The sequence below is a fragment of the Apostichopus japonicus genome, chromosome 14, assembly GCF_037975245.1.
Source record: "Apostichopus japonicus isolate 1M-3 chromosome 14, ASM3797524v1, whole genome shotgun sequence".
Classification (NCBI taxonomy): Eukaryota; Metazoa; Echinodermata; class Holothuroidea; order Aspidochirotida; family Stichopodidae; genus Apostichopus; species Apostichopus japonicus.
In genome coordinates this window covers 10388623-10410839 of record NC_092574.1, presented here as the reverse complement: position 1 = coordinate 10410839, position 22217 = coordinate 10388623, and the positions used below count along the sequence as shown (strand labels likewise).

At 42.2% G+C, this 22217-nt stretch overlaps 2 protein-coding genes and 1 long non-coding RNA gene across 8 annotated transcripts in view; 2 read left to right on the top strand and 1 right to left on the bottom strand.

Annotated features, from left to right (window-relative positions):
• The window catches only part of LOC139979371 (uncharacterized), an 89183-nt gene that overhangs the window by 4458 nt on the left and 62508 nt on the right, over nucleotides 1-22217 (bottom strand). Inside the window, exons 5-12 of the mRNA XM_071990098.1 lie at nucleotides 21784-21900; nucleotides 18225-18365; nucleotides 17145-17318; nucleotides 14530-16470; nucleotides 13425-13556; nucleotides 12574-12699; nucleotides 10652-10852; nucleotides 8713-8896 (exon numbers count right to left, since the gene is read on the bottom strand). Of these exons, the coding sequence (XP_071846199.1) occupies nucleotides 8713-8896; nucleotides 10652-10852; nucleotides 12574-12699; nucleotides 13425-13556; nucleotides 14530-16470; nucleotides 17145-17318; nucleotides 18225-18365; nucleotides 21784-21900 (3016 nt within the window). The remainder of the gene's footprint in view (nucleotides 1-8712; nucleotides 8897-10651; nucleotides 10853-12573; nucleotides 12700-13424; nucleotides 13557-14529; nucleotides 16471-17144; nucleotides 17319-18224; nucleotides 18366-21783; nucleotides 21901-22217) is intronic.
• On the top strand, nucleotides 202-8007 carry LOC139979370 (uncharacterized). 6 transcript variants are annotated; one of them, XR_011797141.1, is made up of 3 exons: nucleotides 202-6885; nucleotides 7495-7590; nucleotides 7896-8007. XR_011797141.1 is itself a non-coding variant. In XM_071990097.1 (3 exons), exon 3 carries the CDS (start codon nucleotides 1520-1522, stop codon nucleotides 6644-6646), a length of 5127 nt encoding a protein of 1708 aa, XP_071846198.1. In that variant the 5' UTR covers nucleotides 202-380; nucleotides 990-1085; nucleotides 1391-1519; the 3' UTR covers nucleotides 6647-7984. The 6 variants fall into 6 exon arrangements, 3 of the variants coding, with proteins under 3 accessions (XP_071846198.1, XP_071846196.1, XP_071846197.1); XM_071990097.1 differs by having other exon boundaries at nucleotides 202-380; nucleotides 990-1085; nucleotides 1391-7984; XR_011797140.1 differs by having other exon boundaries at nucleotides 202-7590.
• Nucleotides 8903-22217, top strand: part of LOC139979374 (uncharacterized) — a 42824-nt gene continuing 29509 nt past the window's right edge. Inside the window, exons 1-2 of the long non-coding RNA XR_011797142.1 lie at nucleotides 8903-9993; nucleotides 21778-21877. This is a non-coding gene — a long non-coding RNA (uncharacterized lncRNA). The remainder of the gene's footprint in view (nucleotides 9994-21777; nucleotides 21878-22217) is intronic.

The window sequence follows — 22217 nt, the reverse complement described above, 5'->3', positions numbered from 1 at the left end:
TAAGGAATGGTTACTGCTTGCCCAAGGAAAATACTCAAGAAAAAAGAAACAGGGCACTAATATATGGATTGCGACGTTACAGTAAACATTTTGTTGCATCGAGTGTGAGAGAATACACTCCGCCACTTTTCTACCTGGTCACCCACACCACAATACAAAACGTAAACTTATCATCACATCTTCCTTGTCTTTAGATCTAAACATAGATGTTTCGAGTGAAACCGGAAAAGTAATTGTTCCATTTTAGGGGGCGCTCGTCAAGCAGGCGAGAACAAAATGGCGCCAAACAGAGCGCTGCTGGAGAGAACGACGGCAACAAATTAGGCCAAGTTCTGCTATTTCTTCAGAAAATTACCGTCGTAAATGTTAAAGTTTGTTAGGTGAGTGTTATACAATTGTCTTCTTGTATTGGTTTTCCGATATGTACACTGGGTTTACGATACGAGTTGTAGTTTGTTGACCCCTGTAGACACGTTTTAATCTAATTATAGTTTACGTACGCCTCGGGGTATTCACGGCAGATAGGCCCATGTGTTTCATGATTAGCTTGCTTGTAATGGCTGTCATTCAGCGCTATTTATCGGTTTCTGGTTCTCTCTCTGTGGAATTACCGTTAATTTGACCTCGATATATTACTGATTATTTGTGATTAAAGGTGTTTTCATAAATGAGTATTTAGACCAATCTACGATGATTTTTTAACTTGTGAGGGACTTAGAATTTGTTGTTATGGACCTGTTGTCAAGACACGTTACGTACCTCGATGTTAAGGGTCATGAATATTCATGAGTTCGATTCGAAGCTAGCTGAGATTTCGGTAGCAAACTGATTTTAGACTGTTTATGACGTTGCAGGTTGAATTTAGCCCTAGTCGTTGAATTAGCTTATTGATTGTAGTGTTAATTTAAGAAACCTGTTCATTAAAAGCTTATTATGTTTACATGAGTTGCTGTTGCATGTATTTATGTTACTGTACATTTGTATTACAGGTTTACCGAAACTATATCGTATACTACTGAACCTTTGTGTGACTGTGAACCACATCGGTATTCTGAAACTGTCGTTATTCGCATCCGGTCACAGTAGTAAGTTAATTGTATACAGTTCATTAACAGGGATTTGCGCTTAATTATGCAAATGTCTGAAAGTCAGGTAAATTTGGTAAGCCCAGTAAGGGCGCCATACAGATTAATGGAAGAAGTTGTATGTTTACTGGTTCGATATCACTGTTCAGGAATATGAGGGTTTTATGCTAAATTCAGGGGGGTTAAAGCGATATGCTGATTAAATGTTCAAGAAAAATCGACGGAAGTCTTTAAGAGTTTTGTTGGACACAATCTATTAAGACTACTTACTTAAAGTTGTTCCTTTTACCCTTTTTTCTTTTCAGAATTGAATAAACAGCGATCATTATATGATCCAAAATATATCTATACGACCGGCTGTGACTACTTCATTTTGTTCTTTTCTTCGACCCTTCCACAAAATTCAATTTACTGTTGTTCAAACCTGAAGGGTGATGGAAGAGAAGAAACTAAAGAGACGGACCAGCAAGACGCGGTTCACAAGGCAGAAACGGGCCTTGGAAAGCCTGCTGGAAGAGGGATCACTGGAAGAACTAACTTCTGAATTCGACAAACTGGAGTTGGCTCTTGGTGAGCTGCAAGAGCGCCATGATGAGTACTGCGAGACGATTGTAGACTCGGCGGCCTACGATAAGGAAGAAGAATACATACAAGGTTGCATTGACGAGTATGCGGCCGTCAAAACTCGTTTCAAATCTGTGATTAAAGGCCTTTCTCAACCCCAGATGCCAGTACTACCCTTGTTACCAGAGCAGTCGAATCAGAACCCACCAGCATCCACTGACAGAGCATCACCATTGCCGTTGACTCCGACGAGTGAACAACGAAAGGAACTGAAAGAAACATGTAACGAGCAACACGTTTCGTCCAAATTGAGACCTAGGGTGGAGAAGCCAAAGCTGCCAGTATTTGCCGGAGATGTCAGAGATTATCATACCTTTAAAGATGATTTCCAACACATGGTTGACCCAATGTATGATGCTAGGGATGCTGTCTCCATTCTTCGTGGGAGCTTGTCAGGTAAGCCACTGGAACTGCTGAAAGGAATCGGAACCGACTATCATGCCTGCTGGGAGTATCTTGATATGTATTATGGAGACCCAAGAGTTGTCTCAGATGCTGTGACTCAAGACCTGATCAAGTTCAGAGGAATGCAACATGGAGAAGATGGTCGTTTTTGTGAACTTGCACATCTTGTCAGACGATGTTATAACATATTGAAGCAAGTTGGAAAAGAGGCAGACATGAACAACAACCATATGCTGGCCATAATAGAGAAAAAGCTGACGCTCGATGACAGAAAAGTGTATGCACGCAGTCTACAAAAGAATGGACAAGAAGCCTCTCTGGAAGGTCTTCTTAGCTTCTTCAATGAAGAAATGAAAGCTAGAATGAGAGCTACCGCGTCCATCAGAAGTAGCTCAATATGTCAACAGAACAAGGTGAACCTGACGCAGCGCCAAACAGGCAACCTCTCCACCTCGCAACCTCATCAAAGATGGAAAAAGTGTTGGGTTTGCGAGTCCGATGACCACTGGCCTGACCAGTGTGCACGCTTCAAGGAGCTCGCTGTAACAGAAAGGTACCAAATAGTAAAGGAAAAGCATGCCTGCTTTAGTTGCCTTAAACGTGCTGGCAAAGAGCACAATATGCGAACGTGCAGACGAAAGACACGATGCTCGGAAGGAAACTGTGAGTCGTTCCACCACGTGCTACTTCATAAGACTACTGGTGGCAACATCGTCGGATTTGCTTCGAATAACAACGAGGTGGCTTTACCTATAATCAGTACGAGAATGGGCACTTCCGTCAACTATACAACGGGTAACGTTCTGCTCGACTCTGGAGCGAATGTGACCTTAATCCGGGTAAAAGTAGCGGAGCAGCTTGGACTTGAAGGCAAGCCAATCAGCGTCGATCTTGACATATTAGGAGGAGATGTACAGGCCTACCAGACTAAGGTATACAGACTCAAGATGTATTCGGCCAACCAGAGAGAGTTCACCATATCAGCTGTTGGTGTACCCGAAATTTCCAATGTCCCCAGAGTTAGTACGGTAATTCTGAGAAATATGGAGTCTGTTCTAGGTCAAACACTCTGCAGAGGATATGGTGCTGTCGATGTACTCCTAGGGGTAGACTATCCAGAGATGCATGGAGGGGAAACAAAGCAAGTCGACGGTTACTTGCTGAGGAAGTCACCACTGGGCTGGGTAATGTTTGGATCCTCCGGCGATCCTGGGCAATCTACAACTGTACTTCACGTCAATGTAACAGATAGAACTGACCTAACCCAATTCTGGTCAACTGAGGAGATGGGCGTGAAGCTTCTAAACTGCAAGTGCAAGCCTTCTGATGATATGAAAATGTCTCCAGGTGAGCGAGAGCAGTTTAACGACATGTGGGATTCTTGTAAAAAGGTGAATGGTAGATGGCTTGTTCCATACCCTTGGAAAAAGGACCCTAAAGACTTGCCCAACAATAAGAAACAATGTATGGCAAAGCTGGTATCAATTGAACTGCGGCTCAAGAAAAACGAGAACAATGCCAAACTGTATGATGATCAAATGAAGGAAATGGAGCAGAACAAGTTTGCTAGAAAGTTAAGTGACGAGGAGATAAAGAATTACGAAGGTCCAGTACATTATATTTCTCACCATCCAGTCATCCGTCCTGAGAAGAAGAGTACCCCAGTTCGTATTGTATTCAACTCATCTGCAGCCTTCAATGGTCATCGCCTGAATGAATATTGGGAGAAAGGTCCAGACCTTCTTAATGATCTGTTTGGAGTTTTGTTGCGTTTCAGGCAACACCCAATTGCCATATCAGGTGATATATCCAAAATGTACCACCAAGTCCGAATCCCAGAAACAGACATGCATGTTCATCGGTTCTTGTGGAGGAGTTATGAGTCAAGGGAGCCCGATGTCTATGTGAAGGAAGTGGTGACATTTGGGGATAAGCCGGCCCCAGCTATGGCACTGACTGCCTTGAGGAGAACTGCAGCAGATGGCGCAAGTCAGTATCCAGAGGCTGCAAATATCTTGACCAAAGATACCTATATGGATGACATTTGTACGTCAGTTCATACGATAGAAGAAGCCAGAAAAGTCACCAGTGATATGGATGCTGTCCTAGACACAGGAGGATTTAAAACAAAGGGATGGTTCTCCAATGGCCTATTGAAAGATGACGAGAAAACCCAAGGTGAACAATTTGTCATCGGGGATTCAGAAGAACAAAAGGTGTTGGGTGTAGTTTGGGATCCAGAGTTGGATATCCTGAAGTACAAGGTGAAACCTGTGGCCACCAAGGAAAAGGACTTAATGACAAAACGAATGGTGTTAAGTGAATTGGCCAAAATCTTTGATCCAATTGGGTTCACTGGTGCATTACTGATCAAAGGCAAAATTCTGATGCAAAAACTGTGGCAGACCGGTACTGGCTGGGACGAACCCTTGTCCACTGATGATAAGTCTGATTGGAGGCGGTTCTTCACTGAACTGGAGCGACTAGATGGCGTATCCTTTGAGAGATGTCTAATGCAAGAACCAATGAAGCCAACTGAGATTATCATATTCTGCGATGCATCAGAGGATGCATTTGGTGCAGTGGCTTACACAAGATGGGAAGAAGATGATGGAAATCATGGCGTGAGGTTCATATCCGCAAAGTCACGTGTAGCTCCACTGAAATATCTGTCTATTCCTCGGTTAGAGCTGCAAGCCGCTGTTGTAGCATCTAGACTTTATGCAACAATAAAGGAAGAGATGTCAGTTCAATTTGAAAGAGTTATATTCTTGTCGGACAGTATCATTGCCCTGTCCTGGATTAGAGGCCAGTCCAGGCAGTATAAGTCATTTGTTGCCAACAGAGTCGCAGAAATACAGAGTCAGACTGACCCATCAGATTGGCGCCACATACCCGGAGAGTACAACGTTGCAGACAAAGTGTCTCGAGGGGTTAGCGTCAAAGATTTGAAAGGTGCCTGGAAGGATGGTCCGGCCTTTCTACGGTTGCCAGAAGAAGAATGGCCAAAATGCATCCCTAAAGCTGATGTAATTGAAATTGACAAGGAAAAGAAGAAGGAGAGTACTGTACTGTTGACAAGGGGAGTAGAAGGTGCTATCGACTGTAAGAAGTTCTCCAGTTGGAGAAACTTAATCCGTGTGACAGCTTACGTGTTCAGATTCCTAACAAATCTGAAAGCCAAGTGCCTTGAGAAAGATGGTCCGCTGTCAGTGGAAGAGCTGTCAATGGCAGAAAACTATTGGATTCGAGAAGCACAGAAAAAGTTACGCGATGACATGGAGAAAGGTACATTCAAGTCCCTGAGTCCTTTCGTAAAAGATGATATCATTTATGTGGGAGGGAGAGTGGGGAATGGTCTGTTCTCTTATGACATGAGACACCCTGCATTACTGCCAAGAGACGACCACATTTCCTACCTGATCACGCGAAATATGCATGAACGCGGTCACTATGGTGTTGCTACGACTGCTGCCAAAATCAGGAACAGATACTGGATAGTTGGAGTGACGAGTCTGGCGAAGAAGGTGAAATTCAGATGTGTAAACTGTAGAGCCTTCAATCACAAGGCCGAGACACAATTGATGGCAAACCTTCCGGTGGAGAGATTGGCTCCGTTCACACCGCCATTCCACTTCACAGCGTGCGATTACTTTGGCCCAATAGTTGTTAAGGTTGGACGAAACAAGACGACAAAGCACTATGGTGTCATATTTACATGTCTTAACACCAGAGCCGTCCATCTGGAAGTAGCTGTTGACTGTTCTACGATGGAGTTTCTACAAGTACTGAGACGGTTCTTTGCCATTAGAGGACACCCAAAGCTAATTCAGAGTGATAATGGTACACAGTTTGTCGGTGCTCAGAGGCAGCTAAGAGAAATGGTGAAAGGCTGGGAGAAAGATGAATTGAAAGAGTTCTGTGCGGAGCGACAAGTGACATGGAAATTCATGACACCTTTGGCTCCACATCAAAATGGATGTGCAGAATCACTTGTGAAAAGCTGCAAACATGCTCTAAAGAAAGCAATCGGAGAACAACGCCTTACTCCATTTGAACTGCATACGTATCTACAAGAGGTGGCAAATCTTGTTAACGAACGACCGATTGGAAGACTACCGAATGATCCAGACGATGGAACGTATATTTGCCCAAACGACATCTTGTTGGGTCGAGCATCCAGTAGGGTTCCACAAGGACCCTTTCGCCCATCTAAGAATCCTAAGGAGAGAGTGGAATTCGTTCAGCGTATAGTCGACGCTTTCTGGAAGTCATGGATTCGAGATGTATTCCCTCTGTTGGTGCCTAGACGGAAATGGAACACTGACCGACGAAATGTAAGAGTAGATGATGTCGTTCTAATAGCTGACCCGAACCTGGTTCGCGGACAATGGAAGCTTGGTCGAATTACAGAAGTGTATCCAGGGAAAGATAACCGAGTACGAAACGTTCAAGTCAAAACTGCAAACGGACTGCTCAGTAGACCTGTTACTAAGATAGTTGTCATATGTCCTGTAGAAGGATTTGAATAATGTAAACTGTTATGTATAATGTTAATAAGTGTTTAGTTGCGAGTGTTACTTTGGGTGGGGGGAGGATGTTTCGAGTGAAACCGGAAAAGTAATTGTTCCATTTTAGGGGGCGCTCGTCAAGCAGGCGAGAACAAAATGGCGCCAAACAGAGCGCTGCTGGAGAGAACGACGGCAACAAATTAGGCCAAGTTCTGCTATTTCTTCAGAAAATTACCGTCGTAAATGTTAAAGTTTGTTAGGTGAGTGTTATACAATTGTCTTCTTGTATTGGTTTTCCGATATGTACACTGGGTTTACGATACGAGTTGTAGTTTGTTGACCCCTGTAGACACGTTTTAATCTAATTATAGTTTACGTACGCCTCGGGGTATTCACGGCAGATAGGCCCATGTGTTTCATGATTAGCTTGCTTGTAATGGCTGTCATTCAGCGCTATTTATCGGTTTCTGGTTCTCTCTCTGTGGAATTACCGTTAATTTGACCTCGATATATTACTGATTATTTGTGATTAAAGGTGTTTTCATAAATGAGTATTTAGACCAATCTACGATGATTTTTTAACTTGTGAGGGACTTAGAATTTGTTGTTATGGACCTGTTGTCAAGACACGTTACGTACCTCGATGTTAAGGGTCATGAATATTCATGAGTTCGATTCGAAGCTAGCTGAGATTTCGGTAGCAAACTGATTTTAGACTGTTTATGACGTTGCAGGTTGAATTTAGCCCTAGTCGTTGAATTAGCTTATTGATTGTAGTGTTAATTTAAGAAACCTGTTCATTAAAAGCTTATTATGTTTACATGAGTTGCTGTTGCATGTATTTATGTTACTGTACATTTGTATTACAGGTTTACCGAAACTATATCGTATACTACTGAACCTTTGTGTGACTGTGAACCACATCGGTATTCTGAAACTGTCGTTATTCGCATCCGGTCACAGTAGTAAGTTAATTGTATACAGTTCATTAACAGGGATTTGCGCTTAATTATGCAAATGTCTGAAAGTCAGGTAAATTTGGTAAGCCCAGTAAGGGCGCCATACAGATTAATGGAAGAAGTTGTATGTTTACTGGTTCGATATCACTGTTCAGGAATATGAGGGTTTTATGCTAAATTCAGGGGGGTTAAAGCGATATGCTGATTAAATGTTCAAGAAAAATCGACGGAAGTCTTTAAGAGTTTTGTTGGACACAATCTATTAAGACTACTTACTTAAAGTTGTTCCTTTTACCCTTTTTTCTTTTCAGAATTGAATAAACAGCGATCATTATATGATCCAAAATATATCTATACGACCGGCTGTGACTACTTCATTTTGTTCTTTTCTTCGACCCTTCCAATAGAGCTAAATTTATAGGTTAACATGCACTGGAATGCACAATCTGAAACTTGATTTTTCTCTTGAGAAGGATGCTCCCCGCGGACTACCTTTACACGGGAGGACGCGTCGACGACCCAGGTTGACTCCACCCGGCCTCCAAGATTCGCTACTGTATGCTACCCATAGAACATATTTTCAAGTTGAGGTGGAAACAAGCTAAATCGATGATATTAACAAAAATGCCCTATACGCCGGTATTTGCAAATTGTCTTCACATTTTATTTGAAATATTTTAAGTTCCAATTTGAGATATCTGAGTTTTTTTTATTTCAGATATCTAAAATTCTGTACTATTTTGAGATATTTTACATTAAATATTTAAGATACCTGCGATAAATTGTAGATGTCTTAAAATCAATTCGATAGCCTATATAAATGTAAATTTCCCGAATAAACGGCTTTCCATACTAAAATACTAAACTATTGAAAATGAAACTACACACGTACACAAATGTATCCCCCCCCCCGGTTTGGTGAACCTTATGAAGCTTCTATATGCAAGGGTCCACACTGCCCCCCCCCCCCCCGATTTGAGAAACAAAGGTGCCACAAAAGTAACAAGTATATACAACCCATGATGTCGACGATCATCGCATTAGTTCGTTGTTTTTCTGCTAAAATATATATAGAAATTCTGCTTTATAGTAGTTGTTACCTATATGTCTTATTTATAATATACTCACGTGACAGGTAAAAATGGCGCAGGCGCATTGCAAGATTCGTCATAGCACGTGCGTATTATGGTGCAGCTTGTTTCCATGAATTTTGTACCGGCGGCCCACCAACTGAAATGTTTTGTTTCGTATTCCCATTGCCATTGCCCTTCCTTGAATCGGACGATACCATTTCCTTCCTCTCTCCAAAAGCCTGTTCAATGTCGAGAGGCAGAGAAGAAGAAGAAAAAAAGAACGAAAATAGTAAATTTTCTACGGTTTTGGACAAATGTAATTCTAAAGTTGTTAACATTTCAGAGGACTCGAGAAACGATGGCACAATGGCATGCAAGCCTGTCCTCATATGACTTCCATCCATAATTAATGGCTATTGGTTACCTGCACGGCCGGGAACTTCAACGAAAATGACGTGACACTTTAAACTTAATTCATGGCAGTGTATACGTTTGACTTTATGGTAGCAGCCAGAAATGTTTAATGATGTAGGCGAACAGCGGCGGGTGTTTCACAAGAGTTCGGAAAGGTAATAATAACCGTAAAAATAATCAGCTTAAAGCGACCACAAATGTGGGAGAAACCCGCAAGGGCTTATGGATCACAACTTACACGTCGGGTGGCTTCCAATTCAACATTTTAGCGCTACTTTGGAATCTTTTTAATCGGCTTCTGAATAAAGAGGGCGTGTGTCATGAACGAGAATCGGTCAGCAGGACTCAACTTTCTAACCAATTTATATTAGGTATAAATGGGCATTATTCGAGAGGAGAGAGGTAAGCCAGAAGCATACGTAATTTTCCAGCGAACTGCCGTCGGTAACCGACGGCTCTTGGTCGGTCATATCGGCAGAAGCAGCCTCGGTCCGCCGGTAGTCCTTAAAGAGCGACTCGAATATCATGACCGAGTTGCATTATGGGACTAATTATCAACCACAACCGCCACACAGTCCGTTGCAGACTTACAGTGCTAGCCTTCGTTAAGGCGTGTCGGCCAATGTGTCGGCCAAATGCGCTGGGTCGACCCTTATACTATTCATCACGCTTTAAGCGATTTGTGATTCTGTGATTGTGAAGCGGATGTAGAAAGGGGAGGAAAATATAACAACCGTATGATTTTCCTATTTTAATGTAGGGAGACTAATTCGAGTCGCTGAGCAGACTCAGCAGAGTCTATTGCAGCGCTTGAATTTTTCAAACTGCTTCTACAGTGACAGCATTGGCACTAGCAAAGAGCAGCGGAGCATTGGATTGACCGTTTTAGAATCAGGTTGCCGATAGCCGTTCCAATAAACAAGTAAGTATGAAAAACGGACACTCATATTCACTCAGTACTATATAGGCATTACCACGTAAAGAGCTAACACAGTTGCCTTGGCACTAGCATTGTATTTCGTTACACTATTTATAATGCAGGCCTGTAAGTATAGCCAGAGTAGGTTGTAGCCTATAGCCAACCGTTGGGCCACAGTAAGTACTATGCGTACCGTCGCTTAGTGATTACAATTTAAAGAATAGTAAACCTAATAGGTCTCGCTTTGTAATAGTGTGATTAAGTAGGAATGTCTAAGTAGCATTATGAGTAGGCCTGTGTATATGAATAACGTTGCAGTAATTAGAGAGGTCTGAATTGATCCCAGGCCTAGACCTATATGGTTTTAGAACACCTAGGTGAAGTTAGTCTTGGGCTATTTGAGAGGAAAGGCATCATTCGCAGTATATGTTTGAAAACACGAATTGGGTATTAAAAGGTCCTCAAGGGGGAGGGGGAGGGTACCATAACATTTTGTTACTCAATTACTATGGCACTGCACACGGTTAACATTCCATATTGCAATGACTGAGGCAAGTGAAGTCATTTTCGACCTAATCATCGACTTAAAAAAAATCGAATGTTAACACCGTGTTATATCTGTCAAGTGATTTTCACTCAGTATCAGTTAAATGTTACATACCGGAAGTTTCATCAAAATACCAAGCGGTCATGGCCTGATAGTTTCTTAAATTTTCAGTGGATCCCGTTATCGGTATTGTAATCTTAACGGGGCGGAGAACATCTACATTGCCATTCTCATTCTCATCCGATTCTAACTCTTGTCGTAGCAAACGAAATTCTGCCATCGCAAATACTTCCAAACCATGGGTCACATTACCCTCTGCGGAGGAAAAAGAAACAAAATAATAACTTGAAGACATTACTGACATTGTTCCACAAAGATTCAAGGACAGCTAGAATGTTCTCACAAGTTTCTAAAAATAATTTTCGGTTGTTTGTTTTTATATAAATATTATACTAGTAATGAACAGAAAGTTATGTGCCTGCCGTGAATCGTGTTAAGAATGGAAGAAGAAGGAAAACAGAAACATGAAAATGTTAGTCCCAATAATCAATTGCTATTGGTAAATACTCAAAAAGCTGAATTTCTTAACACAAATTGAGTCATTGTTTGTGACAATTGTGTAACATGGTTCGGTACGAAATCCTCATTTCAAAGCTGTTGGTCAGTTTTGATAAGCTAACAGTTTTCACTTGTTGCACATCACCACATGATTCCACCTGAGTTTTTTTTTTTTGTGTTCAAAGAATTTACACCTGTTAAACTCTACCGAACTAGGACTCCACTGAAAGCGATATGAACCCAACATGTTCAAATTATGTTGAATCTACAAATTTCCCATTTTCAGATTTGACCTGTGTTGACCTTTTGGTCTTCACTTAGTGACGTCATTTGACTTGTTCCATACATGTTCATGATTCTAATCAATGACGCATGTGAAAACTCCCTCCAAGTTACCATTCGTGAGATATAGGGCTTTTACATTTGTTCACATCGTGACCTCTGCTGACCTGAAATGACATTTTCCTTCCCTAAGAAAAACCAACAAGCACGTTTGTAGTCATTATTTGGTAAGCGCAAGAAACGTTTGAATTTTTTAATCTCATGTCTGCATGTCGGGCCTTCCAGACTCTTACCGAGTCCCTCCCTCCCTCCCTCCCTCCCTCCCTCCCTCCCTCCCTCCCTCCCTCCCTCCCTCCCTCCCTCCCTCCCTCCCTCCCTCCCTCCCTCCCTCCCTCCCTCCCTCCCTCCCTCCCTCCCTCCCTCCCTCCCTCCCTCCCTCCCTCCCTCCCTCCCTCCCTCCCTCCCTCCCTCCCTCCCTCCCTCCCTCCCTCCCTCCCTCCCTCCCTCCCTCCCTCCCTCCCTCCCTCCCTCCCTCCCTCCCTCCCTCCCTCCCTCCCTCCCTCCCTCCCTCCCTCCCTCCCTCCCTCCCTCCCTCCCTCCCTCCCTCCCTCCCTCCCTCCCTCCCTCCCTCCCTCCCTCCCTCCCTCCCTCCCTCCCTCCCTCCCTCCCTCCCTCCCTCCCTCCCTCCCTCCCTCCCTCCCTCCCTCCCTCCCTCCCTCCCTCCCTCCCTCCCTCCCTCCCTCCCTCCCTCCCTCCCTCCCTCCCTCCCTCCCTCCCTCCCTCCCTCCCTCCCTCCCTCCCTCCCTCCCTCCCTCCCTCCCTCCCTCCCTCCCTCCCTCCCTCCCTCCCTCCCTCCCTCCCTCCCTCCCTCCCTCCCTCCCTCCCTCCCTCCCTCCCTCCCTCCCTCCCTCCCTCCCTCCCTCCCTCCCTCCCTCCCTCCCTCCCTCCCTCCCTCCCTCCCTCCCTCCCTCCCTCCCTCGCCTCGCCCCCACCCCCACTTTATCTATCTCACTCTCTCTCTCTCTCTCTCGATATACAGTCAAGATTGCCACGAAAAAAGAAAAAAAAAAACATGCCTTATGAACTAATGAGTTGAACATTGTAAATGTTTATGTATATGCACTTGTTCACCGTACCTCATTTTCTTAGGATGCACAAACCTGTTAGGTATACATTAAGGAGAGGTCGATACTTACTATTTGCTTTCGGGGACAAAGAATTTGCGAGAAGTTCTGGCGCTTTTCTCAATTCGTCCGGGTTCGAAACATTGACTGGGAGGCAGGTTAGTAGAGCTCTCTGGCCTTCTTGAAGATCTAGCGCACCTGTTAGTAAAAGAGATGAAGATCACTGACACTGTTTTTTAGCTGTTATCATCCCCCTCCCCGACCCCACCCCACCCCTTTGTCAACCTAATTATAGATATAAAATATAATGATCAAACTATGCCTCGGAATGCATAATTTGTAGACGTGTAAAAATTCTTATCAAACAAAACGCTACGATCCATCCACCTTCACCCTAAAGGGCTCCAAGTCTACCCTCTCATTGATGAAATCCGGGATTTCCCTGAAGTCAATATCAAAAGTGGCATCACAACACTTGTTAAACACATATGCACGCATACTCGCGCACACAAATATTGTGACAGGACGCACATACACATCAAACAAATCGTTGTCTCATTTCAAAATTACGTGAAGCGTTTAAGTCGCTTGTATCTTAACCGTTGCGGACATTTGTACATTGTTGGCTAATAGCAATGTTCTTGAGAGTATTGTTCATATAAGTATGTTTCTTAACACATGAGTAAACTCAGCAAGCATTATTAGATTCGAACGCTAAGACAATATACGTTCAATATACAATTTTCCTCGTACATTTCACGGCTATAATGTGACCATATTCCATTTGAAGTCTACCTTCAGTCATCCCCTTTTTTTACGCAAGACATGAACACGTTGAACACGTTATTTCTTCGTTGTATAGCTTCTTGAAATCTCTCTCCTCCAAAGAACTATTTTAAAATGAAATAAAAGCAGGAACTTACCTGCTTTAAGCTCCATAACATACTCGTCGTTAAGTTCCGAAAATTTCATTTCCTTTACAAATCCAGAGTACCAGACTAACGGCATCGTTGCTCTGATACCACCAGCATTCAAATTAATCCTTAACAGATTATCTGAAAATTGAAGAGAAAATTCACTTGAAAGGATATTCTGGTGCAGTGGCGTAGGAAGGTACTTTTGAGTGGGGGGGCTGAAGACTGATGGCCGGCCCGGGGGAGGGGTCTAAGGGGAGGGGGTGTCCCCCGGCCCTCCCCTTTGGAATTTTTTTGCATTTCCAGGTGGCCTCAGATGCAATTTGGTGCAATATAGCACACTTCAACTCTCACTCCATTTTGTAAAGAATTTTGCATTTTCACCTGGCCTTAAATGCAATTTGGTGCTTCAAATGAGATTTTTTTCTCATTTGGAAATAAAAAAGGGGTTTTCTGACTTGCGGAGCGGGGGGGGGGGGGGGCGGAATGATACTTCCGCCCCCCATATTTTTCACTGGGGGGCTGGCGCCCCCCAGCCCCCCCAGTTCCCACGCCCTTGTTCTGGTGACAAACAATGTGAAACCTATATTGAGGAGAAAAAAATATCACCTTAACTCGAGATGATGTTTGATTGAATATGACCTAGTTTGACTGGCTTAACACCTTCAACTATACCTCAGGCAGTCGGACCACAGTACTTTTGTTGGGGGGGGGGGCTGTGATGTCACGGAGAAATCACTGAAATTTGGACCTATCTTGGTCGTTCCTGATGTAATAAATTATGTTTACTAAGTAATGGTTTCTTACCTACAGTAGAGTTTTTGCTGTATTAGTCAAATACAGTGATACCATCATATTGTAACAACTGTACAACGCAACTTGGTGCCTCAACATCCACAAATATTAAATATTAAACTTTCCAAAACTCTCAAAATTACATTCCTTAACGGTTGTACTCTACTTCCCAGCTGCTATGTATCTATGTATATTTAAAATGAAGAAATAGATCGAACAACAGTTAAAGTGACCTGTAAGAGCTTCCACACAATCTCCTCTTTAAGTTTAAGTCGGTCTTCGTGTAAGATAACTACGGTTTCCACTGACAAATACTCACGTGTGTATGGAATCCAGATAAAGGTCTTGGATTGCTCGATGAAGTCAGGTTTTGTGACGTATATAACAAAATGCTCTCCTTCCGGTACGGGGATCCTTGCTAAGCCATCAATGTCGGTGGTGTCTTCGTATTCTATGTAACTGTTGCTTCTTCTGTCGAAACGATATAAAATAACATTCGCATCATCAAGAGAATGACCCATGGAATCCATTGTTAAAACTGTGAGTTCTTGTGGTGGAGGTAGTGTAGTCGGCATCCTTGTTGTTGTCGGCATCGTGGTTGTCGTCGGTACTGTTGTAGTCGGAATTGTTGTTGTGGTCGGCATTGCTGTAGTGGTGGGTATCACTGTTGTCGTCGGCAATGTTGTCGTGGTGGGTATCACTGTTGTGGTCGCCATTGTTGTAGTGGTGGGTATCACTGTTGTCGTCGGCAATGTTGTCGTGGTGGGTATCACTGTTGTGGTCGCCATTGTTGTAGTGGTGGGTATCACTGTTGTGGTCGCCATTGTTGTAGTGGTGGGTATCACTGTTGTCGTCGGCATTGTTGTAGTGGTGGGCATTGTTGTAGTGGTTGGTATCACTGTTGTGGTCGGCAATGTTGTAGTGGTGGGTATCACTGTTGTTGTCGCCATTGTTGTAGTGGTGGGTATCACTGTTGTCGTCGGCATTGTTGTAGTGGTGGGCATTGTTGTAGTGGTTGGTATCACTGTTGTGGTCGGCATTGTTGTAGTGGTGGGTATCACTGTTGTCGTTGGCAATGTTGTCGTGGTTGGTATCACTGTTGTGGTCGGCATTGTTGTAGTGGTCGGCATTGTTGTAGTGGTGGGTATCACTGTTGTGGTCGGCATTGTTGTAGTGGTGGGTATCACTGTTGTTGTCGGCAATGTTGTAGTGGTGGGTATCACTGTTGTCGTTGGCATTGTTGTAGTTGTGGGTATCACTGTTGTGGTCGGCATTGTTGTAGTGGTGGGTATCACTGTTGTCGTCGGCAATGTTGTAGTGGTGGGTATCACTGTTGTGGTCGGCAATGTTGTAGTGGTGGGTATCACTGTTGTGGTCGGCATTTTTGTAGTGGTGGGTATCACTGTTGTCGTCGGTAATGTTGTAGTGGTGGGTATCACTGTTGTGGTAGGCAATGTTGTAGTGGTGGGTATCACTGTTGTGGTCGGCATTGTTGTAGTGGTGGGTATCACTGTTGTGGTCGGCATTGTTGTAGTGGTGGGTATCACTGTTGTGGTCGGCAATGTTGTAGTGGTGGGTATCACTGTTGTGGTCGGCAATGTTGTAGTGGTGGGTATCACTGTTGTGGTCGGCAATGTTGTAGTGGTGGGTATCACTGTTGTGGTCGGCATTGTTGTAGTGGTGGGTATCACTGTTGTCGTAGGCAATGTTGTCGTGGTGGGTATCACTGTTGTGGTCGGCATTTTTGTAGTGGTGGGTATCACTGTTGTGGTCGGCAATGTTGTAGTGGTGGGTATCGTTGTTGTCGTCGGCATTGTTGTTGTGGTCGGCATTGTTGTAGTAGTCGGTAAAACTGTCGTAGTAAGCATGGTTGTCGTCGGAGGCTCTTCTGTCGTTGTTGCTGCCACTGTTATTGTTGTCGGTGCAATTGTTGTCTTAGGAGTTGTGGTAGGTTTCTCAGTTGTTTTTGCTGTGGTTGTCCGCGGCTTCGTAGTGAATGGCAACTTGATCTTCTCTGTAGTTTGTGCGTCTTCAATTGTGTAAGTGATTGTTGCAATGTCACCTGTGTTCACCCTCTGTGATTTCGAAATAATGTCGTTGACCTCCTTTGTTTCGTTTGCAACTTTGTTGCCACTAACATTTGTAATAGGTATTGGAAAAGTTCGACTTTCGACACTTGCTCCTTTGGCAGAATCGCGAGCATCTGTGGTAAAACCAACGTGAACAGTCATGGCTACTGTAGATGGTGGTGCTACTGTAGCTGTAAAAGAAAGCAAAATTAAAGGTGAACTGTTTTGTTCCTGTTTTTAAATTGTGGTAAAATTGTAGAAAAGTACAGGATAATCGATTCGTGCCACATAGCGCACCGGTATATCGGCAGACTTATCATTGTCGTGTTATATGTGATTCCAAGGTGCACTGGGAGGGGGGGGGGCAAGGGATACTGATGAAGAATTGACGATGGTGATGACGATGACAATGATGGGAAGGGACCGAGTTGTCTTGGATAATTCGTAACCTAATTTAAAGATAACAGAAAAGGAGCCATGTGGGGGGGGGGGGGGTGGCTAAGCATGGATATCTTGTATTGAAAAATCTCTATTGCCAGTTACATGTTAGTGAGCGAAAGAAATCAGATGGATATGAAAATATATAAAAATTAAGAAAGGTTGGTCTACATATGCCAAGTACTCCTCCAAGTAGTGCTGTGGCAGATTTTCATGTTAAACCTCAAACTGACATCTGCCTACTTAACAAACGTTAACCTACCCCGGTTAACAAACGTTGACCGGGTTTGTTATTCTCCTTGGTTTTCTACTTTCTTTAATTTTGCTGAACCGACTACCCACCGATTACCCACCCTTTTAAATACGATTTATTGTGGCTTCTTTTCAAACCTTAAAGTGACTTTATGATTCAGGCTTGTGGACTTACTGACTGCAGTACAGGTTTCTCCATCGCCTTCATATCCATCAGGGCAGGTTCCACATCGATACAGTCGTAAGTCTACGTCATCCGGAATTGGAAAACGTGGATCGATGTTGAATTTGGCCTGCGGTATGCATTCAGCACCGGGAAAGCAGGGGTCGTCCGAGCATCCCTTATCAGCTAATGAATATGTAAATGAGGGTAAAAGAATGATTAGTAACAGAATCAACACTTCATCAAAATCAGCCAACAGAGATCAACATTCCATCAGTGAAAACAGAGTATTGATCTAAATATATGTAGTATACGAACGCACACACACATGCACACACACTGAACTTGGTCTGGGCATACCATCAGTACTTGTAAGAGCTGTCTGAACACTCGTATCTCATGAATATGTAACTTAGAAGTTAACAGATTGGTTGTTAAAAGAATGAACATTAAACAAAATCGACCCACAGTCAAAAGTCACCAGTGGAGTGTGTCAAAAAAAATGGCGGGGCCATGTGGGTGCATGTGTTAACGTAAATACTGAAATATGAACACAGAGGAACCGATGTCATCGTAAATATAGCCTTAAAGGGGCTTTCCAGAGGTTGAGAATCTTGATAATCACAATAACTATCGAAACATGTGCATTACCACTCATTTCGCTTTCCGGCCTTTTGGCTAACATCATGTGTAGTATCTGCTCCCTTTCGAGGGGGAATCGTGATACACGCGATGATCACACAGTCACAGTCTCGATGCAAGGGGACTGGGGTTGAGAGCGGATCAGTCGTTCTGTTGTTTGGTTTTTCGTGCCCAGGTTTTTTCCTGGGTGACTTTTCTTAAAAAGAACCACTCATTTTCTTACTTTAGTCTAAAGTCATCCTTTACTGGTTGTTAATTTCGTATCTTTTGTTTTAGCAAACCCTTCCGTCATTTTTAAGCGAATAGTGTTTTCCACTTACAGGTCAGGTTGTCTTTCGGTCACCAAAACCTTAACGCTCAATCATGTTCATCATTTATTTGTAAGAGTACTTCTCTCTCTATATATATTATAGGCTGAAACCAGTGAATTTGCACAGTTTAGGAACTTACCAACGCATTTGTATTTCTTAAAGAATTCGCTATATTCATAATGCTTTCCGAGGGGGCAGAGACATATATAATCGCCCATGCTATTGTGACATCTCAAATTCGGACCACACCTGGCTTGCCCGGTCGCACATTCGTCGATATCTACGAGAGAAGAAACATAAATGAGTTATTCAATATCAAGAGTCATAACCATTTTTCATTTATTATATCTGACAATGTATAGTCATAAACTTTCGAACTTTTACGACTTATCAATTTCAAGTTTGGTCCCGAAGCAAATGATTTATCCAAAATATCAAACGCGAAGATATAACGAAATCTGAGAGAAATGTTGTTTGATACAATCAAAAAGATCAAATAAAACAATAAAAACTGGGGAATCTATTCGTACAATACCATCCCTACCATCAATATTGCATGGTGTATATTGCTACCAGAGATACATGCGGTGAACAACATGTCCAACTGTTAACACACATCTTATTCAATTTGGGAGACATCAAACAAAATTTGACTTGGTGAAGTCTTAATATCATCTCATCGAACCACATGTGTTTGATCTTTCTTATGGTTTTCTTTTTTTGCTCTAATGTTTATTTTCTATAATGGGGGGGGGGGGAGGAGGGGTGGAGTTGCAGAATAATGAGCCTAGGTTATAAAGATTCCTGACACGACCTTCTTCTGTTAGCAGACGTTTCAGTATCAAAACATTGCCAAAATTTTGTTTTGAAAGGAATGGGGAAAACACAAAGTTGAAAGTGAGCTGTTATATCTAAGTGACAACATAGAATTACAGAATGACAGCTTCTACACACGATTATTAATCTAGAGAATATCTCCCGAACGGAACAGCATTTTAAGGTCACTTTTCTCTAAAAGATCTTTGTAAACAAAGTATATAAACATGAACAAAGTATATAAACATGATGATTGGATTTGTATCTCCTTTAACAGCAATGGTTTACCACCACATTATCTGTTTGAACTGGAAGTTGAAATCATATCGGGTATAAGTGTACCGTACTAAGCTAGACTGATGCTAGACACAATATTGATGTTTGCTAACAAAATAGCATTTTATGTTAGTTTGTTATTCGTCACCAGAACTTTTAACAAACCTTTTGTATATATAACCAAATAAACCTTGGAATCAATGTGAGCCTGATGCAAACTTGCTACAGGTTTTACATATTTTCGTTCCTAAATATTACATCGCCCTCAACTCTGCTTATAAACATTAATCACATAAATATAGCATGCATGAACTTATTAAAACAAAAATCTTAGACTTTTCCTTTTATTATTTTAAGTGATTATCAAGGTCATAGTACGCATGCTCAATAATCACATCGGTATAGCAGCGTTTCTAAATTATCGAATCCTGTCCAAAAATTCACCAATATCAATTCAAAAGAAAAGCTGTCTAGAAACGAAGTTTACAACATTTCGTCGTCATGGTTACATAATAAAATAAGATATATGATACTGTATGAATGTTGTTATTAACCGGAGTAAGCGGGGCTGTTGTGGTGGGTGGGAAAGGGTGGATCGCCTCGGTTATCTAAATGAACTACATATGTCTTAGAGGTTTACAGACGAGTTCTGTTGTAACATCATCTCGCTACATCTGTTGAATATGGTATTTTAGAGGGACGGGCGTCGAAGACCTTCGCAGCAATGTTTGCATTAGAGTTCAAGAAGGAAGAGTCTTGTGACAAAACAGGATGACATAACACATGTTCAAGTCATAAAATTTATCACTAAGGCGAGAAAAAAATGTGCCGGAAATGTCAATATTTCCATACGGCTCTGATCAGGGCAAATTATCACCTGTAGCAGCACGGAGTTGTTAGCACCTGATATAGTGGGTGACACACGCTCAACAGTTGTATATTAAACGTGGGGGAAAAACACGTTGGTGTTTGCATTTCGTAAGGCTGACCCACATTAGCAAACGCCATTGCGCAAATACAGACTTACTGATTGGCAATACAGAACAGGCAAGACGCACGGTGATTATAGGTTGCGAAACTCTTCAGACCCGTTTACAGTTTGCTAAATGACGTCACCACAACCTTATGCATTTAATGACAATCTTCACAGACTATTGTAATTCTACTTACTACTCATGGTATACGTGGAGGTTGTTGTACGGTTCCACGCAACTCTGTGTGAATGGGGTGTCTGATTCATAAATACATATCAGCCGTTCAATATAAGCATTTCTTATATGACGTATTGGTTGATGGCATTGGAAAGAATTGTTCAAGGAAACTGCATCAGCCTAGGAGAAAACCCAAACATACCGAAAGCCCATGGCGTACCGCCCACCCGGCTATAACATCTCAGTCCGGGAATTCATGGACTTTTTGTAAATAGTATAAAACAGCCCCGTATCATAATAAGCTGACTCTATACGCATATGTATTAGAGACAACTCATGTGTGATGGTCCAACATGTGCTATCTCTAATAAATTATTGTTTCAAATTAAGTTGCAAGCGTTGTTCCTTAGCCTAGAGAACATCACTTGGAGCCTTGGCAACTTCACACGACTTCTAATTTGGATCTAACGTCATTATCCTTAATTTTATTGTGATACAACGCCTTCTTATTTCGTATACAACGCCCTCTTTTATTTCGTACGAGAACATTACTTGAACGATGCTATGGTAACGAATGGGCCATATTTATATATTATTTATTTACTTCATAAACCTAACCCGTGTTAAGGTTTCTGAACTGATTCTGTAGACCTGCAGAAGAAAAGCGATGATAAACGTGCTTATTTGGATATCGTGTGGGGAATCAGGAAACGATTATAGACGGGCGTGGATGCCATCATGTCCGACAGAAGAGATATAATATGTGTTGAAAGTTAAACAACTTCCAAAGCATCACGTACAGGAATTAATCGACAAAAAAAGGAAATTGAGTGTCTGAAAATTTGAATGCCCCCCCCCTCCCCCTTAAAGGCCGACAGAATAAAAAGAAGACATATTTTTTGTTTCTTTCTTCAATGTTCTTTGCACTCAGATATTCTGTATGTCGGGGAAGGTCACTTCCTGAAAAATTGACAGACGTTATCTAGAATATGGTTGAAACATGTGTGTCGTGTCTTTTGAAACACAAAGTATATTCAGTATTAATAGTAATAATATATCTATATGTACACATATATATTATATTATCTGTATATATATATATATATATATATATATATATATATATACGTGTGTACGTGTGTATATATATGTACATGTATATGTAAATATATGTATATGTGTGTGTGTGGGTGCTGGGGCAGGGGGGGGTGGTTTGGTTGAAGATAATGTGAAGACAATTTGACTTTTTACGCTTCAAGTAGGGTGCGATCGCGAGGAGTATGATCATCCGAGGTTTTATATTAATTCTCCCCTATTAAAGGCTCTGTTAGAGTTTTTGCATTCGACTGTTTGAACGCTCACGAGTAAGTATTGTCCATTTTTCGAGTAATGTTTCTCTACATAACATTCGTTCGTAAATTGATCATTTTTTTTTACTTATCATTACAGGCATACCTCTACAATTTTTGCCATCCGGTGCTAGGTCCCAGCCTGGTGGACATGAGCAAGAGATCTTACGTCCTTTTCTCCTGCAGGCGAAAGAACAATGGTGAGTAAGGCATCGTTTATCCCCTGTGGAGTGAAAAGAAAGACGGTTAGAGAACGATATAAAGCGTTATTTAACGTGGTATTGACATTCATGCATGTTAAGCGACGTGTTCTTCGAAATCAGAAATTATTTGATGGGTAAGTTGATACATCAAGGTTAGCGTTCTGTTACTTCTGTAGTTGACTGGCCTGTCCTTAGTTCAACACATGTGCTATACTTGTAAAATCATGCCCAATTGTATGTTTACTGCAACATAACAACATATTCCCTATACAGACTCTCCCTTTAACTACACAACACATTTCAACTTCCAAAACCCCCAACAACATTCATCAATGGA